The 14,967-nt window shown below is 36.8% G+C and overlaps 3 protein-coding genes across 5 annotated transcripts in view; 2 read left to right on the forward strand and 1 right to left on the reverse strand.

The window, feature by feature from the left end:
• The first annotated feature begins 1,814 nt into the window (after positions 1 to 1,814).
• LOC108980942 (beta-amylase 1, chloroplastic-like) lies at positions 1,815 to 6,688 on the forward strand. Its single transcript, XM_018952001.2, has 4 exons — positions 1,815 to 2,545; positions 5,006 to 5,216; positions 5,402 to 5,512; positions 5,594 to 6,688. Exons 1-4 carry the CDS (start codon positions 1,935 to 1,937, stop codon positions 6,398 to 6,400), a joined length of 1,740 nt encoding a protein of 579 aa, XP_018807546.2. The 5' UTR covers positions 1,815 to 1,934; the 3' UTR covers positions 6,401 to 6,688.
• Positions 6,689 to 8,588: 1,900 nt separating this feature from the next.
• The window catches only part of LOC108980977 (late embryogenesis abundant protein 1-like), a 31,310-nt gene continuing 24,931 nt past the window's right edge, over positions 8,589 to 14,967 (forward strand). The window contains exons 1-3 of one of the 2 annotated variants that reach the window (XM_018952048.2): positions 8,699 to 8,828; positions 8,962 to 9,096; positions 9,356 to 9,634. In XM_018952048.2, the coding sequence (XP_018807593.2) occupies positions 8,775 to 8,828; positions 8,962 to 9,096; positions 9,356 to 9,433 (267 nt within the window). In that variant the 5' untranslated portion in view covers positions 8,699 to 8,774 and the 3' untranslated portion in view covers positions 9,434 to 9,634. Of the gene's footprint in view, positions 8,829 to 8,961; positions 9,097 to 9,355; positions 9,635 to 14,967 lie in introns of those variants that run through there. The other variant, XM_035683445.1, reaches the window with a different exon arrangement.
• LOC108980957 (geranylgeranyl transferase type-2 subunit beta 1-like) lies at positions 10,270 to 14,901 on the reverse strand. Of its 2 annotated transcripts, none has more exons than XM_018952040.2 (10): positions 14,840 to 14,901; positions 13,805 to 13,858; positions 13,548 to 13,698; positions 13,148 to 13,264; positions 12,818 to 12,884; positions 12,569 to 12,717; positions 11,428 to 11,561; positions 11,247 to 11,345; positions 11,038 to 11,113; positions 10,270 to 10,524 (listed from the first exon to the last, which is right to left on the reverse strand). In XM_018952040.2, the coding sequence occupies exons 2-10, from the start codon at positions 13,856 to 13,858 to the stop codon at positions 10,430 to 10,432; spliced, it is 942 nt and encodes a 313-aa protein (XP_018807585.1). In that variant the 5' UTR covers positions 14,840 to 14,901; the 3' UTR covers positions 10,270 to 10,429. The 2 variants fall into 2 exon arrangements, with proteins under 2 accessions (XP_018807585.1, XP_018807570.1); XM_018952025.2 differs by lacking the exon at positions 14,840 to 14,901 and adding an exon at positions 13,937 to 14,203.

The raw sequence follows: 14,967 nt of genomic DNA on the forward strand, positions 1-14,967 counted from the left end.
TTATGAATAGTATAATAAAAATTGAATTATTTATTATATTTGATGTAAAAATTTGAAAAAATTATTTTAAAATTTAAAAAATTAAATTATTTATTATATTTTATATGAGAATTTAAAAAAATTATAATAATGAGATGAATTGAAATAAATTTTTTCCTCTCTTTCAAAAGTTAATAAAGCGCAAGTCGTATAAATTGTACGTATAAGTCCTTATATAAAGTGATATTTGTTCAACTAGGTTAATTTATTTATTTGTTTTTCTTTTCATCCCTCCTTCCTACTTTCCACCCCGTATATTCTTCATGGATTAATATAGTTTGACATCCTTTGGTTTTTAGTTGGAATATTAATATTTTAATTTTTTAATGTGTCACGCATTCTTTAGCTTATCACGTTATTTTAATTTTTAAAATGGTGCATTTTGGCTAGGAAAAAGAGAGGCTACCACATAAGACTTTCTTTCCATTTTAGCTTTCCAGTAAGTCAAATTACCCTTAAACCAATCAAGGACAGTTCAACGCATCCACACTCATTGTCGAGGAGGAGATTAATTTTCTTTTAAAAAAGCAATGCACATTGCTAGATTTTCCACCCTTGGATTATCTATTTCTTGGATAATCCAAAAAGATACACGTCTTCACTTCCATTTAAAAAAAGAAAAGTTTTGTTTTGTCATTAAAAGTTCTAAAAACTATTTTTTGTTCTAGTAAATTAATTTTAAAAACAATTCTGAAAGGGATTTTTCTTGTTTACTTGCATTCTTTTTTTAATTTTTTAAAGCATCAGACTCCATAACCATTAGATGTTTAATTGGATTTGGATGGGATATTGAGAATTAGAATACCTCACTATTATTTTTTTATTATTATTTAATATTATTTTATTATTATTATTTATAAAATATTTAAAAATATTTTACTATCCAAACACAATATTAATCACGACAAATTTTGTTTTAATATTAATGAAAAGGCAAAATTCAAGTAATGAGAGTTGAGACAATTCTCACATATTTTATTAATTTGTTACCCCACCACTTGTACTCGTATATTTTGTTACTGTGATAATAGAATTATTTATCAAATATCGAGATTGTTAATTTTAAAAATTTAAATTAATTTAATAAGTATAATAAGAGCGAAATATATAATAAATATCACTCTATTAACTTATTTTGTCAAAAATTAAAAAAAATCAAAAAAAAAAAAGGATGAAACTACGGTAACGTGTTGAACCTTCACAGCCAGAGGCCCAACCCACCGGCCGGTCCGGCCTACCAATCACTTCCGTCAAGTGTCAACCAGTTCTGCACTCCTTTGCTTTTTCATTAGAATTTTAATACTCATTATTTTCATACATTATAAATTATATTTATTTTTAATTATATTTTTTTAAATTAATTAATTTTTTTATTTATCATTTATATATCACATATTTAATAAAAAATAAAAAATTATATATAATATATAATGGATAGAATTTATCTTCCCATTATCTTCCTTCCGCAGTTCCGTGGACGTCAAAGCAGGCGTAGAAGACAAAACGACAAACCCGCATGTCGTAAACCGAAAGGGAAGGACATGTGATCACTCTCTTTCTCACACGTGTTACCAATCTTTAACTCAATACGTTCGCTGGAACCTTCACGCGCAATCGCGTATGGCCGTCCATACTCACGTGCATCGAGCTATTGTAGCCTTCGCCTCCTCCACCGCCCTCGTTCCGCCACGTAGAGACATATACACGTGGCGCGAGAGTTACGGTTGTGAAACGATATGTAAATATTATTATCCGATCCGAGCACCTATAAATTGCAGCGCGCTCCTCCTTCATCGTCTCCCTCTATTGTCTCCCTCTGGTTCAAAACTTTCCCACACTTTTCTCACTCTTTCCATTTTCTGTTCGGTTCGATCTTTTCGGCTTGTGTCATACAAATGTCTCTAAGCATGACGCACCAGCTAGGGGCCCTAGCCGGAACACCGATTACGATTGAGAACGGCACCATACCCGGAGAGTCAACGCAGACGTTAAGTTCAGCGTCGGTGTGGAAGTCTCCGATGTCGAATCTCAGTTGCAGGGTCCAAAACACTGACATCTTCGACGCGTTATCTCCGCCAGTGAGCCCTTGCCGGTCGCCAATTCTAGGGGCTACCCGGCCGGATCTGTCGGTGGCCTGCCGTGCGTTCGTGACGGAGCTGGAAGCACCAGCGATGGAGGCTCCGGCGAGGGTGTACAGGGAGGGGGGTGTGCAGGACAAGGGGAAGGGGGTGCCGGTTTACGTGATGATGCCTCTGGATAGCGTGACGATGAACAACACGGTGAACCGGAGGAAGGCAATGAACGCAAGCTTGCAGGCTCTGAAGAGCGCTGGGGTTGAGGGAGTGATGATGGATGTGTGGTGGGGTTTGGTGGAGAGAGACGCGCCCGGTGCATACAATTGGGGCGGCTACACCGAGCTCCTCGAGATGGCCAAGAAGCACGGCCTCAAGGTCCAGGCAGTCATGTCGTTTCACCAATGTGGCGGAAACGTCGGTGACTCCGTCACGTTCGTATCGTTCTCTTCTCCGTTTAACTTGATTTCATTTCGTGTCCTCCTTTACCTTTTTTTTTTTTTTTTTTCAAATTAAAAAAAAAAAATTTGTTCAAATCTCAAAGAAGTACGTGTGGCACGTGCGTATCGTTTCATTTTGGATTTCTCGTCTCAGATCTCAATTCATTAAATCTTATATAACTATTATAATTTTATAAAAAATATAAAAAATAATTTAATTTTTTTAAATTTTAAGATAAAAATAAAATTTTATTTTAAATTTAAATTTTATCTCATTTAAAGTTATTATTTGATTTTTTTTAATATTTAATTCAATTATTTTCTTTTAATTATTTTAAATATGTTTTGTCTGAGCTCAAAAAAAAATATGTTTTGTCTGAGAGCGTCGGATTTGTGTACACGTGTGAAGAGTCTGTAGAGCTCAGGGAAGCTCCGCAATATATTGTATGTATACGAAAAGGCATGTTGCTTTTCAACGCTAGCAGCGTCCCTACGTTTACGTCGCTTTGGAATTTAGGAGATGTTTGGATTCGAAGATGATTTGAGATGAGTTGAGATGAGTTGAGATGGATTGTGAATAGTAATGAGATGAGTTGTGAATAGTAGTGAGATTTGTGAGTTAAAGTTGCTGAATAGTAATGAATAGTAGTGAGATGAGTTGAGATGAGTTGAGATGAACTGAGATGAGCTGAGATAACTTATGAATCCAAACAAGCCCGTCATCTACTGAGAAATTTACTGAGAAAGATAAATGATACCCAAATTATAAGGCATGTTGGTTTTGTAATTTCTTGTCTATCGTAGGAGTGCATCTTGGATTTGGATTAAAAATCACTGTTTAAAGGAGTGAATATTTAATTATGTGACACAATCTGCACGAGAGATGAAGTCCACCATACCCTTGATCTTCCGCTTTTTCACTCATTTTCCTTCTTGGATATTGGTTGTGTTAACATTGTGTTTTATACGTCTTTTGGGTCGGGTTCCAGCAATTCAGATTTTTAGACTTTGTACCCTAGCATGTTCTCCAGCAGCCTTAGGCTGCCTTTCTACTGTCTAGCTCGTGATGTTCTGGACTACTTGCACTTCGTAGGGGCTTCTTCTCTCCTGTTGTTTCTTGGTGCTTTTTTTTCGGCTTCTCTTGCCCCTGGTTGGCGCCTTTCCTTTTCTCTATGTTTGTTCCAGTTCTTTCCTCTTCGGTTCGGTCAAGGCCCAAAATGTGTCCTCGACATTGATATAGTTGTCGGTTTGATCCATGAATTCTGGTAGTGTGGTAGGAGTTCTCCTTGCCAATTCTGCCATAAATTGGGATCGGGGCCTGACCCCTCCTAGGAGCGCTGCCAAGTTATATTTTTGTCCTGGTCGTCCGTAGTCATTCGTTCTTTGTTGAACCTGGACATGTATGCCTTCAAACTCTCATCTTCCCCTTGCTTGATGGTGAGGAGGTACATCACGATGCGTTTTCTTCTCCGGCTTGCCATAAATTGTGTGAGAAACAGGAGGGCCAGCTCCCCATAGTCGTCTATGGACCCGAGTGTCAAAGATCCAAACCATACTCTCGCTGGCCCACTCAAGGTCAACAGGAAAGCTCTGCAAGCCACTTCTCTTGGGAAACCATGCAAAGTCATGTGGGCTCTGAAGGTTTTCGTATTTTCAAGGGGATCTCTAGTCTCATCGTACATGTCTATAAGGGGCACTCGGAACTTTGGCGGTAGGGGCACGACCATCACCTCCTTGTTGTAGGATAGACCCGTACTGGTGAGCAATTGATCTATTGGTGACGATGTGCCCATCTTCCTCGCCACCTCTTCGTACTTTTTCTTTGAGGTTACGCAGCTCGTCCTGTGTGTTTTTCCTTTCTTCCTCTGCATCACCTCCTTCTCATGCATTCTTGGATCCCACATGCTCCTCGTTGTTGGGTTCCGTTTCATTTTCTGGTTCGTTGGTGGCTACTTTAAGTGCCTCGTTCTCCTTTCGGAGGGTGGAGACCTCAGTAGTTAGTCTTACCACCAATTGTTCCATTGCGGCATCCTTCTTCTTGTCCCTGAGTTGTCTGAAAATGGGTTGTTGCAAGTATACAAAGGATACATGAAGTCTATATAGATTCCACAGGCGGCGCTACTGTTAACGTCGTGTTTCACATACCTTTGAGCTGAATTTCAGCAACTCGGATTTTCGGGATTTAACTTGCATACTTAAACAAACACAAAGAATGGGGGAGCCTTGGTGGGGGCCAAGGAGTCTCCGATGCCAATAGTACTCTTATCTTATTTTATTTCATTGATGGTACATTTAACTTGGTTGATATTTTATAATAGTACTTTTTTTCTAAGGAAAAAAAGAAGTAACATTATAAAATATTTTATAGATAGTTTTTTTTTTTTATAAGCATATTTTATAGATAGTTTACTTGTTTTATATACCCATCTGAATGATTGGTTTCCTCGCGTACAGCATCCCTCTGCCCAATTGGGCTGTGGAAGAGATTGACAGAGATCCGGATCTTGCATACACCGATCAATGGGGGAGGAGGAATTATGAGTATGTTTCACTTGGCTGCGACAACCTGCCTGTCCTTAAGGGTCGGGCGCCTGTACAGTGTTATGGGGACTTCATGCATGCCTTCAGGGACAATTTTAAGCACTTGCTCGGGGACACCATCGTGGTAATAATTCATCCCCATAATTGTTTTAAACTTTTATGTTTAATTTATTTTGGTGTGGTTTTGGGTCAACTTTGATCTATGCCATGCAAAAGGGAATTGACTTGTTCAAAACAAAACTTGATATTTGCTGTCGTGCCATGGAATCAAGATTTCCGCCTAAATGATTTGTAATTTGTTTCAATTAGGAAATCCAAGTTGGAATGGGTCCTGCAGGGGAGCTCCGATATCCTTCGTATCCAGAGCAGAATGGGACATGGAAGTTCCCAGGAATAGGTGCCTTCCAGTGTTATGACAAGGTATTTGCAATCTCTTTTACTTCTTTATACCAATAACATTTAGATTTCTAGTTCTTTGCTAACATTACAAAAATGATGTAGTATATGCTGAGCGGCTTGAAGGCTGCTGCTGAAGCTGCTGGTAAGCCAGAATGGGGTAGCACAGGCCCCACCGATGCTGGCCACTACAACAATTGGCCGGAAAATACCACATTTTTCAAAAAAGAAGGTGGAGGTTGGAATGGCCCTTATGGTGAATTCTTCCTGAGCTGGTACTCCCAGATGCTCCTTGACCACGGCGAGAGAATACTTACATCAGCCAAGTCTATCTTTGAGAATACAGGTGTAAAGATTTCTGTCAAGGTTGCAGGCATCCACTGGCACTATGGAACTCGGTCCCATGCCCCTGAGCTCACTGCCGGATACTATAACACTCGATTCCGAGATGGTTACCTTCCCATTGCCCAGATGTTGGCGCGTCATGATGCTGTATTCAATTTTACTTGCATTGAGATGCGTGATCATGAGCAGCCGCAGGATGCCCTTTGTGCACCTGAGAAACTTGTTAGACAAGTGGCTTTGGCTACACAGAAAGCACAGGTCCCGCTTGCTGGGGAAAATGCATTGCCTCGTTACGATGAAGAGGCACATGAGCAGATCCTACAAGCATCCTCTTTGAATATAGACAGCGATTCAGATGACACAGAGATGTGTGCATTCACATACCTGAGAATGAATCCGCAGTTGTTTCAGGCGGATAACTGGAGGCGGTTTGTGGCATTTGTGAAGAAGATGAAGGAAGGAAAGGATGATCACAGGTGCGGGGAACAGGTGGAGCGGGAAACCGAGCATTTTGTGCATGTTACCCAGCCTTTGGTGCAGGAAGCTGCTGTTGCTCTTATGCACTAGGAATTTTATATCAAAGCCAAGGGGACAGAACAAGTTCATATATTTATATATATTGGCAAATAATGGTGTCTTCTGTTCGTCTTCTATAGCTCTTCTTTTTATTTACAGTGGCTATGGAGATGTATGATGTTGTATTACAAGATGGGGGTTATAGGGTTCATTGCGTGGATTTATGCCCAAAAACCCAAAATTTTTTTCTTTTTCTCCTGAAAGGATAATGCGCGAGTAATATGTAGTACATGAATATTGAATATAAGTTGGACTGCCATTGAAGATGCTTTTCGTGCTGTTCCAAGTTTTCCTATTCTGGATAATGACTTGAGAGTGATGTTCAATTGATTCAAGTAATACATTATTTTTAAACATATTAGAGTATATAAAGAAGGGAAATACTTCAGCCACAAATGGATTACATAAAAGTAATTTCACAAACTGATGTTGTTTGATATGATTCGTCAAATTGTAAAATTATTTTTATTATAAAGTAAATTTAACAGATCACATGAGATCATATCAGTTTATGAAATTATTTTGTATAATTCTTTTGTAGATGTAGTAAGACTGATCAAGAAATACTATATCAATGGATCCTCCATCACACTACTTCGGTGCTTTGCTATGGAATGTTTTAAGAAAAACTAAAAAAATATTTAAAAAAATAGTTTCAACAAAATTGATATATTACACCTTTTAATTATGAGAAATGATAATTGCAGTCGTGAGTGCGCAAGCGTCGTACAGTCATTTTGAAAAAAATGAATAAATACGGAACCCACATGAAAAGAAATTAATGTTTTAATAGTAGACTCCACTTTTTTTCAAAGCGACTGCACGACGTTTACACACTCTACGACTGTATGTAGCAAAACTCTTTAATTATAACCAACTATCAATTAAGTAGCACCTCCAATAAAAACTCACGGTCAAGATTGTGTAAGGGTGCTCCTATTAATTGCCATCTTAAAGATGAAACTTGGATATTGAAGAGTACTATTTATCGGTTCTTGATAGTTCAAGAGTACAATATTTTAATTTTAATTCTTTATAAAGTAACGTAAAATATTTTATAGTTTAGAGGAGAAAATCTTATAGTTTTGGTTCATAATTTTGATTGTGATTTAATTCTTTTGATCTTTCTTACTTCATAATTTTGGTCATCTTCAATATATGTTTCCAATAAAGGAACATAACCTAAGGTCCATATATATAGATATATTAATTAGTAGTAAGGAGCATCATTTTGCCTTTGAAGAAAATTCTTGCGAGGAAATTATTAAAATTTTCATTTCATCTCATCCAATCTTCTTCCTACCATCGATAATCACTATTTGTGACTTTTGTCTCTGGGATAAGCATTATCCTTTTTTATATGAGTGATGCTAGTGTGCCACCCAGCTTTGACCGCTGGGCGTGCCTATTAGGACAAATTCTACATTTTATTTTTTTTGTTCTTTTCTTTTTATAAAATTTTTTAAACATCTTTAAATATTTTTAAAAAATAAAAAATACACCAATATACTAAAAGTCAATTCCTTAACGATTAAGTGAAATAAATAAATAAATATATGAACGGTCGAAAATTCAGGAGCGACTCAATACAAATTGAGGCCTAAGGTGAGATTTAAGTAAGTAATTCGTAATTATAATACAATAAAATATAAATTATTATATGGAGTATTTTCAAACTTTACAATACAAAATGATTTTATTTAAAATCTTTAAATAAATTTTTTGTGAATTTATATTTACAACAACAACTTAAAATGAGACCTCAATGCAATTTTGTACCTCAATTTAGCAAGATCTTAAAAAATTATTTAAAATATAAATAATTCATTGTATTACTTATAAAAAAAAACTTCATTGTATTAAATATTAAATTTAATATTATGGACCTTGCGCACATTGAAAATTATAAAAATTATTTAAAATTTTATTTAATGAAATGGTTATTTTTTTCAAAAAAAAAAAAATCTCATTTTTATTTTTGGAGTCTTACACATGGTGGAGTGCAATGACCTAAATAACCTTAACAATGAGCCGGCCGGGTCAAAATGAAGGGGCAAACTCATGAGACACGTGCTGGCATTTTCCTTTCCATATATACCAAGCGGAGTATGTGCACATTGTGCAGTACTTAGGCCAATTTCGGCCACCCAATGCCTATTTCAAAGGCAGAACTACCCGCTCTGCAGGACCCTCAGTCAACCAACACGTGTGCATGCACAGGACAATTTCCCAACTCCCCCCGCTTGTCACTTCCCTGTATACTCCTGGGTACGTGCTATAAATACTTCAAACAAACAACATAGAACATCCATTGAGGAGGAAACATTCTAGTTCTTATTTTTATCGAACCGAGCCAAGAAAGATCATGTCTACCACAGAGCAACATTTCAAGGCAGGAGAATCCCATGGCCAGGGCCAGGTACTAATTAAAGATCTTCAATGTGTTCATCCCAGTTTGTACGATTACTTCTACATAATCACGCTGCAACACTCTTTTCTTTTTTAGTCATTTTGGTGAGAAATTGAGGATTGATTGTTGTGGGTTTGGGCAGGCAACGGCTGAGGAGTGGATGCAATCCACAAAGGATGCAGCCAATGCAACAAAAGACAAGACCGCTGATGCAACTCAATCAGCCACGGAATCTGCCCAACATGGGAAGGACAAAAGTGCTAGCTTCATCCAGCAGGTTTGTCTTTCTTTTTGTTTTTTTCCTTCGTTTGGGATAACTTCTCGATCGAGGGATCGATGCTGCAAATTAATAATTCTGGAATATGGATGCTTTATTAATTTGATTTGCATGTGTATGACTTTGGTATTTCCTCACCTGGAAGAAGAAGAATTAATTTAATTTAATTCTGGAAGAAGAAGAAGAAGATCTAAGACAATTAATGTAGTATTTGTGGAGCTAGGCCCTATGTTGACGTTGTATATTTGCTTGGTTTCAGAAAGGAGAACAGATGAAACACATGGCTCAGGGCGCTGTAGACAGCGTGAAGAGCACACTCGGAGTGGGTGACAAGTAATGTTGATAATAGAAGATCCAACATCTACATATCATAGTTCGTTGTTGTGATAGTATATCGTTTAAGATTCTGGGTGGCTTGTAATAAAGCTTCTTCTTTTTAGTTTTTCATTTGTTTTCCTTTTCGATTCATATATAGCCATAGCGGGAGATGTAATAAAGGCTTAATTACAATATTAATGCAAATAAGAAGCTTTAATTTGTCTCACCTTCTTTATATCTGATCTAGCTTTCTCTAGATGCATAGCCATATATAGCTAATTAATTTGCCCTGCAAACACCAGTTTATGTAGCATATTATATATTGTTGATTGGAAAACAAACGCATGCATGCATCTAATCACAATTACATATAATATATTGCTCAATGCAACAGTTCAAATCCTTTGACAGTTTCTTTCATTCACTGTAGTAAGTTAATAGGGTTCTTAGTTTCCAGTTCAAGCATTAGAAATTGCAAAAAAAGCTACAGCCTAGCTAGACCAATTATTGGATAAGGATTCCCAGAAATGCCATTACTTATAGATGGCTAAAGTATTATTACATCAACATTTTCCACTTCCAAAATATGCTAATATTAAAAAAACACAGAATCAGGAAGGCAGGAACCTTCTCAAATTGGTAGTTGCTACCCGACCCGCAATACATATCGATCCGAAGATCACACTTTGCAAGATTATGACTAGAAAAATTAGTTGAACAATGAACTTTTATAACTGGCTGGAGCATTAGTTGAAAGATTTGAACAGTCATTAGATCTTACCGGGATGTGAGAAATGCGAGCAACATGAAGATGGGGGGCAGCAACATTTGTGGGAAGAGCATCTATCAATTTTATTTTAAATGGGGAGCAGTGATATTAAATGTAAAATTCAAACCAAAAAAATTAAATATTTCTGATGAAGTGACAATATCATATTAGCAACACAATGTTCACATATAGGTTATTAGAGAAACAAAAAAGTACCAAATGTAGAAGGAAATCTAAAAGAATCAGTCATCTGCCAAAGAAAATTCTATTTATAACATCAACGGGGAGAGCATAAGCTGGATCTATCGCTTTCAATCCTGGATATTCAAGAAGTGATAGTCCTGCAACAACAAACATGGACGACTTTTTGATTGTAAAATCAAGGAATCTCTAACAAAGAAGCAAAATCATGTGCAGGAAAAATGGAACCAAAACGGTTACACATAATCAATTAGCTTCCTAGGGATGTTGGATTGGAAAGCACGACATAAGCAATTAGCATAAATAGAAGCGAAAAACCACCACTGTAAGAGAAGCACATTATTTGTAGTCTCTTTCCCTCACAATGCTACCCGAACTCCCCGAATCCCCCCCACCCCCCCCAAATGATAAATAAGAAGACTGCGTAGATATTCTAAAATCATACACTACTGCAGTTTCCAGCCCTCCCTTTTTAAGCAGGTTCTGGTAGTTCGTAATGAATGGGGTGGGGGAGGGGACAGGAAAGGGTGATGTAACTCAAAGTTCAACATGAGCATCAGCGACAAATTTGAAGATTAATACATGTAATATGTATAGGTCAAAAAGGAAAAATGAGGAATTTAAAAAGGTAGCGACGCATCAATATTAATTACCAGCCACTCCAAAGTAGGTGTGATAGACATCCACAGCATCATCTGGCCTATCAGAAATACCCCCATTTTCTGTATCCTGAGATTTTGAAAACTACAACATCTTAGAGAAATTTTAAACTAACAATGCATAACTAAAATACAGGGTCAGCACCCCAGAGTTTGCAATAGGAAATAGAATAATCTGAATCTACAGAGTAGCTCGTTCAGACCTGGCAGTCTAAGATGAACTTAACAAGCTTTTCCTTGCTGATCCAATGAACCCTGTCTATCATGATCAAGCTAGAAAGAACCCACCATGAGTAGCAAACCTGAAGTGATGTAACAAAATTAGCGAGGAAGACTACAAACATGGAGTGGAAGACCAAGTCTCGAATTTCTATATACACCTACATCAGGAAGTTTCTCAGGACGGCCATTAAGACCCCCTGCTTTAACTTGCCGCTCGCATAACCACCACCCAAGAAGGTCCTTGTCAATATGATGCAATGATCCCGTTATAGCAAGTGCACCCACACAACAGAAAACTGCAGAGGACAGAAAGTTTTCACTAGATTCCAAGTCTAGATTTGACATGGAGAGAACTAAAAAGGCATAAATTGTTCACAAGATCTAGAGAAACTATATCACAGAGTTTGTGAATGTAACAGTTGGGTTCAACATGCAGACAACCAAAAGCAATATTTTCAAGCTGAAATTTGATATCCAGATCACACAAGGGCGTAATTGTTCAAATATTTTTTTGATAGATAGTTGTTCAAATATTTAATTGTGTAGGTGAACACTAATATCTACCACTAATAATCAGCTTCACCTTGAATTGATTTATATTCAACACTGTTAAATCAACTTACTAGTTCAAATAGCTTAAGATTACCCATTTTGTAAAATGGCATGAAGTGCTTCAAGCATTTGAGTGACTCGCAAATTTCTAACATTAGTGAAAAGTTAGGCACTTCACAAGGAAAACGGAAAAAGGCTACAAAACAAACAAAGCTACTTAAACTTCATACAATATTAGCTTGGTAGGGAGCACTCAGGTAACTTAAGAATAAGGCTTAATTTTTACTCTTGAAAAGTTGAACCAGTCAAGCTCAACTAGGACCAGCTCAAGAAGCAGCTTGCTCAACGTTCCATATGAGATAAACAAGTGAGCTTGAGCAGCCTGTTACTCAACTCATTTGCTGAATGCAAGCCTAAGCAACCTCCACTTCAATGTATTAAGAGAAACAAGAAATGGGAGGGAGGTGGGGAGCTTCTATCAAGCATGGAGGTTTGGGTAACCAAGAGGCAAATTGCAAAATTCACAGTTGATAGACAACAATTGAATCTGAAAAATGAGCAAGACTTCTGAGAAAAAGCTGAATGCATTTTTTATCAGATGCAAAACCTGAACATATTTTTCACCAGATAAAGATAACAATTAACAAAGAAATAAAGAAGACAATGGAAGTAAAACACACACTTGATTTATAACGTACAAGTCAAATAGAAAACTTCATAATTAGACTGTTAAGTTAAATGTCTAACATACTTTGACCTGCATGGGACTCGCCACCAGGTGTGCATCCAAATCCACCGTCCAAATTTTTGCAACTCACGATGTAGCTCACTGCCTTCTCCACATTGATTTTATTCAAATGATGTAATATTGAGAGACAACATATAGCAATGTAAGAGAACCTATAGGAAACAGTCTCGGTTTGGTAAAACTATTCAACCAAAGATGCTAACATCCAAAATCATGAGATGCCAAATAATAAAGCAGCAGTGGAAAGAATACCGTGTATCAACTTCGCCCCATTCATCCCCTGAAAATGATCCATCTTCATTTTGCAATCCAGCAATATCTGAATTAAATATTTAGCAAGAAGAAAACGAAGATACATGCTATTTTACAACACCCAACATGGAATATCAACAAGATACACAACTTTAAACTAGAAGTTAACTAGCTTGAGTTAACTAGCTTGGATACCTGAATGTAGAAAAAATTGCAATCGTTGTAATAATTGTAGCTACAGCAAATTTTGAGAAAAATAAAGTATTGTTTGATATGATATGATGTGGAGAATTTCTCAGAAAATACAGCAGTCTGTATGACAAAGGATACAATTAGTCACATTCTCAATGTCAAGAACATTTAGTTTGTCAAAAAGGGCCAAAACCTGTACAGCGCTTAGAGTATACAGTATGTGAGGGTCATGCCCAATGTTACCACCAAACCCACCTGCAAAACCGAATGTATTGTCATCTACCCCATTACTATAGTCATCTCCATATTTCTTTCTTTTATTTTTATTTATTTGTAATGTAAATCATTACTTAGTCTTGGGCTATAACCATCCGAAAAATCAAATACATCAAAGAGATGTACTACTTTTTTTTTCTAGTTTGAGGGGGTTTTGGGGGGGGGGGCATCACCCAACAGTTTCTCACTCATAATATACATAGCAGAATGCAACTTGACAATGCATTTGATTGAAGTAAGAAAAGTAAGCATCTATGAAAACCTGATTCGTGCTGGCATTTCATGATCCATGAGACAACCTCATCCACATCTACAGCATCAAGCTTCCCTAGAAGATCTAGAGTGGTCAATCCCCAGTATGCCCCATTCATTCTCAGATATTCCATTGCAACAGATATAAAGTCATCCTTCCTCTTGAGTGCAAGAAACATGAATTTTTGGTATAAATGAAAATAGAGTCATGTCAGCAACTAAAGATGTACTTAAATAACATAAAAAAGGTACATAAACGAGAGATACCTTTTCAACTGACAAAATGTATTGGACATGCTTCTCAGTTACAAGCTCCCCCATCTGCCAATTACTAAGCACATTAATCTAGGAATTTACAGTTGAAAACATTAAGAATGTATAAGTAATTAGAAACTTAACATCTCTTGGAAAATGTAGCGTTGGGTTCTTTATCTGTTCTTGTCTCATACAAAACCACTCAAAGCAAAGAGGTGCTTCATAAATTAAGGATAGATATGATCATATGAAGCTCAGAGTAACTAACTCATTTGAAACAGACTAGTGGAGAACAAAATTTCATTTTCAGTTCAATTCCCTATCAAACAGTCATCAATGAGATTGATGAATAGTATAATAGGCAACAAGCGACAAATTGACTGTTAAAGCACTAGAATTGACAACAAATATAAGCGATCTTGAACTTGTACTTTCAAAGGTAAAATCTTCAAGTGATAAATATTGCATTAAAAAGAAGCTAAGGCAAGCTATCCAGCCGCTGGAAACTGCTTAACAATTCCAAGGCTCAGCTCACACGGCGAATTTCAGTCACAATTTTAACATCGAGAAAAGTTTATCGCATAAAAAACTATGAACTTCAAGGGAAAGGAGATAATTGCCTTCAAAGCAAACTGAAAATGTAAGACAAGATTTTCGCGAAGCTTCACACTTTAAAATTCCATTCAAATATTAAAGAGCCCCCGGTTTACATGCTCCAGTAGAATGCCAATTGAAGACATGATGAACAATCAACGGAGCATGAAAAAATAAAGAAGCTATCACACAAACAAATATTTTTTCCCCAGAAAATTCCGGAGGAACTGTTTCCAATCAAAACAAACACACCCAAAATACTGTTGTACCATAAAACTTTATGGGAAAATGTTTTCTCGGGAAACAAACGAAAGCCAATAGAGAAATCTAGAAAAAGCCATCAGTCAGTTCCAACAGATCTTGTCAGTTCAAAATAAAGAGTAATATGATTTGTATAGTTGGTAGGGAAAGCTCGTCAACAAAGCTTTGGTACGAGAAAGAGAGAGAACTTACACTGAGTCTTTGTTCTAGATACCCTCCCTCTTCAACTCCGATTAATCGTAACGTGAAGGAGGAATAACTTTCCACTCTAATTAGTAATTACGCAGAAGGTTATATGACAGACATGAAATTAAATTTAA

Source organism: Juglans regia, chromosome 12, assembly GCF_001411555.2.
Source record: "Juglans regia cultivar Chandler chromosome 12, Walnut 2.0, whole genome shotgun sequence".
Lineage (NCBI taxonomy): Eukaryota > Viridiplantae > Streptophyta > Magnoliopsida > Fagales > Juglandaceae > Juglans > Juglans regia.

What these genes read in the sequence shown, in the direction of transcription:
- LOC108980942 (XM_018952001.2), top strand. Translation starts at nt 1,935, where the DNA reads ATGTCTCTAAGCATGACGCACCAGCTAGGGGCCCTAGCCGGAACACCG. An exon ending in AACGTCGGTGACTCCGTCAC is followed by an intron (nt 2,546 to 5,005) that starts GTTCGTATCGTT and finishes CCTCGCGTACAG; the next exon opens with CATCCCTCTGCCCAATTGGG. An exon ending in TGCTCGGGGACACCATCGTG is followed by an intron (nt 5,217 to 5,401) that starts GTAATAATTCAT and finishes TGTTTCAATTAG; the next exon opens with GAAATCCAAGTTGGAATGGG.
- LOC108980957 (XM_018952025.2), bottom strand. Translation starts at nt 13,984, where the DNA reads ATGAGACAAGAACAGATAAAGAACCCAACGCTACATTTTCCAAGAGAT. An exon ending in GAAATGCCAGCACGAATCAG is followed by an intron (nt 13,265 to 13,547) that starts GTTTTCATAGAT and finishes TCGGTTTTGCAG; the next exon opens with GTGGGTTTGGTGGTAACATT. An exon ending in TGGGGCGAAGTTGATACACG is followed by an intron (nt 12,718 to 12,817) that starts GTATTCTTTCCA and finishes TGTTTCCTATAG; the next exon opens with GTTCTCTTACATTGCTATAT.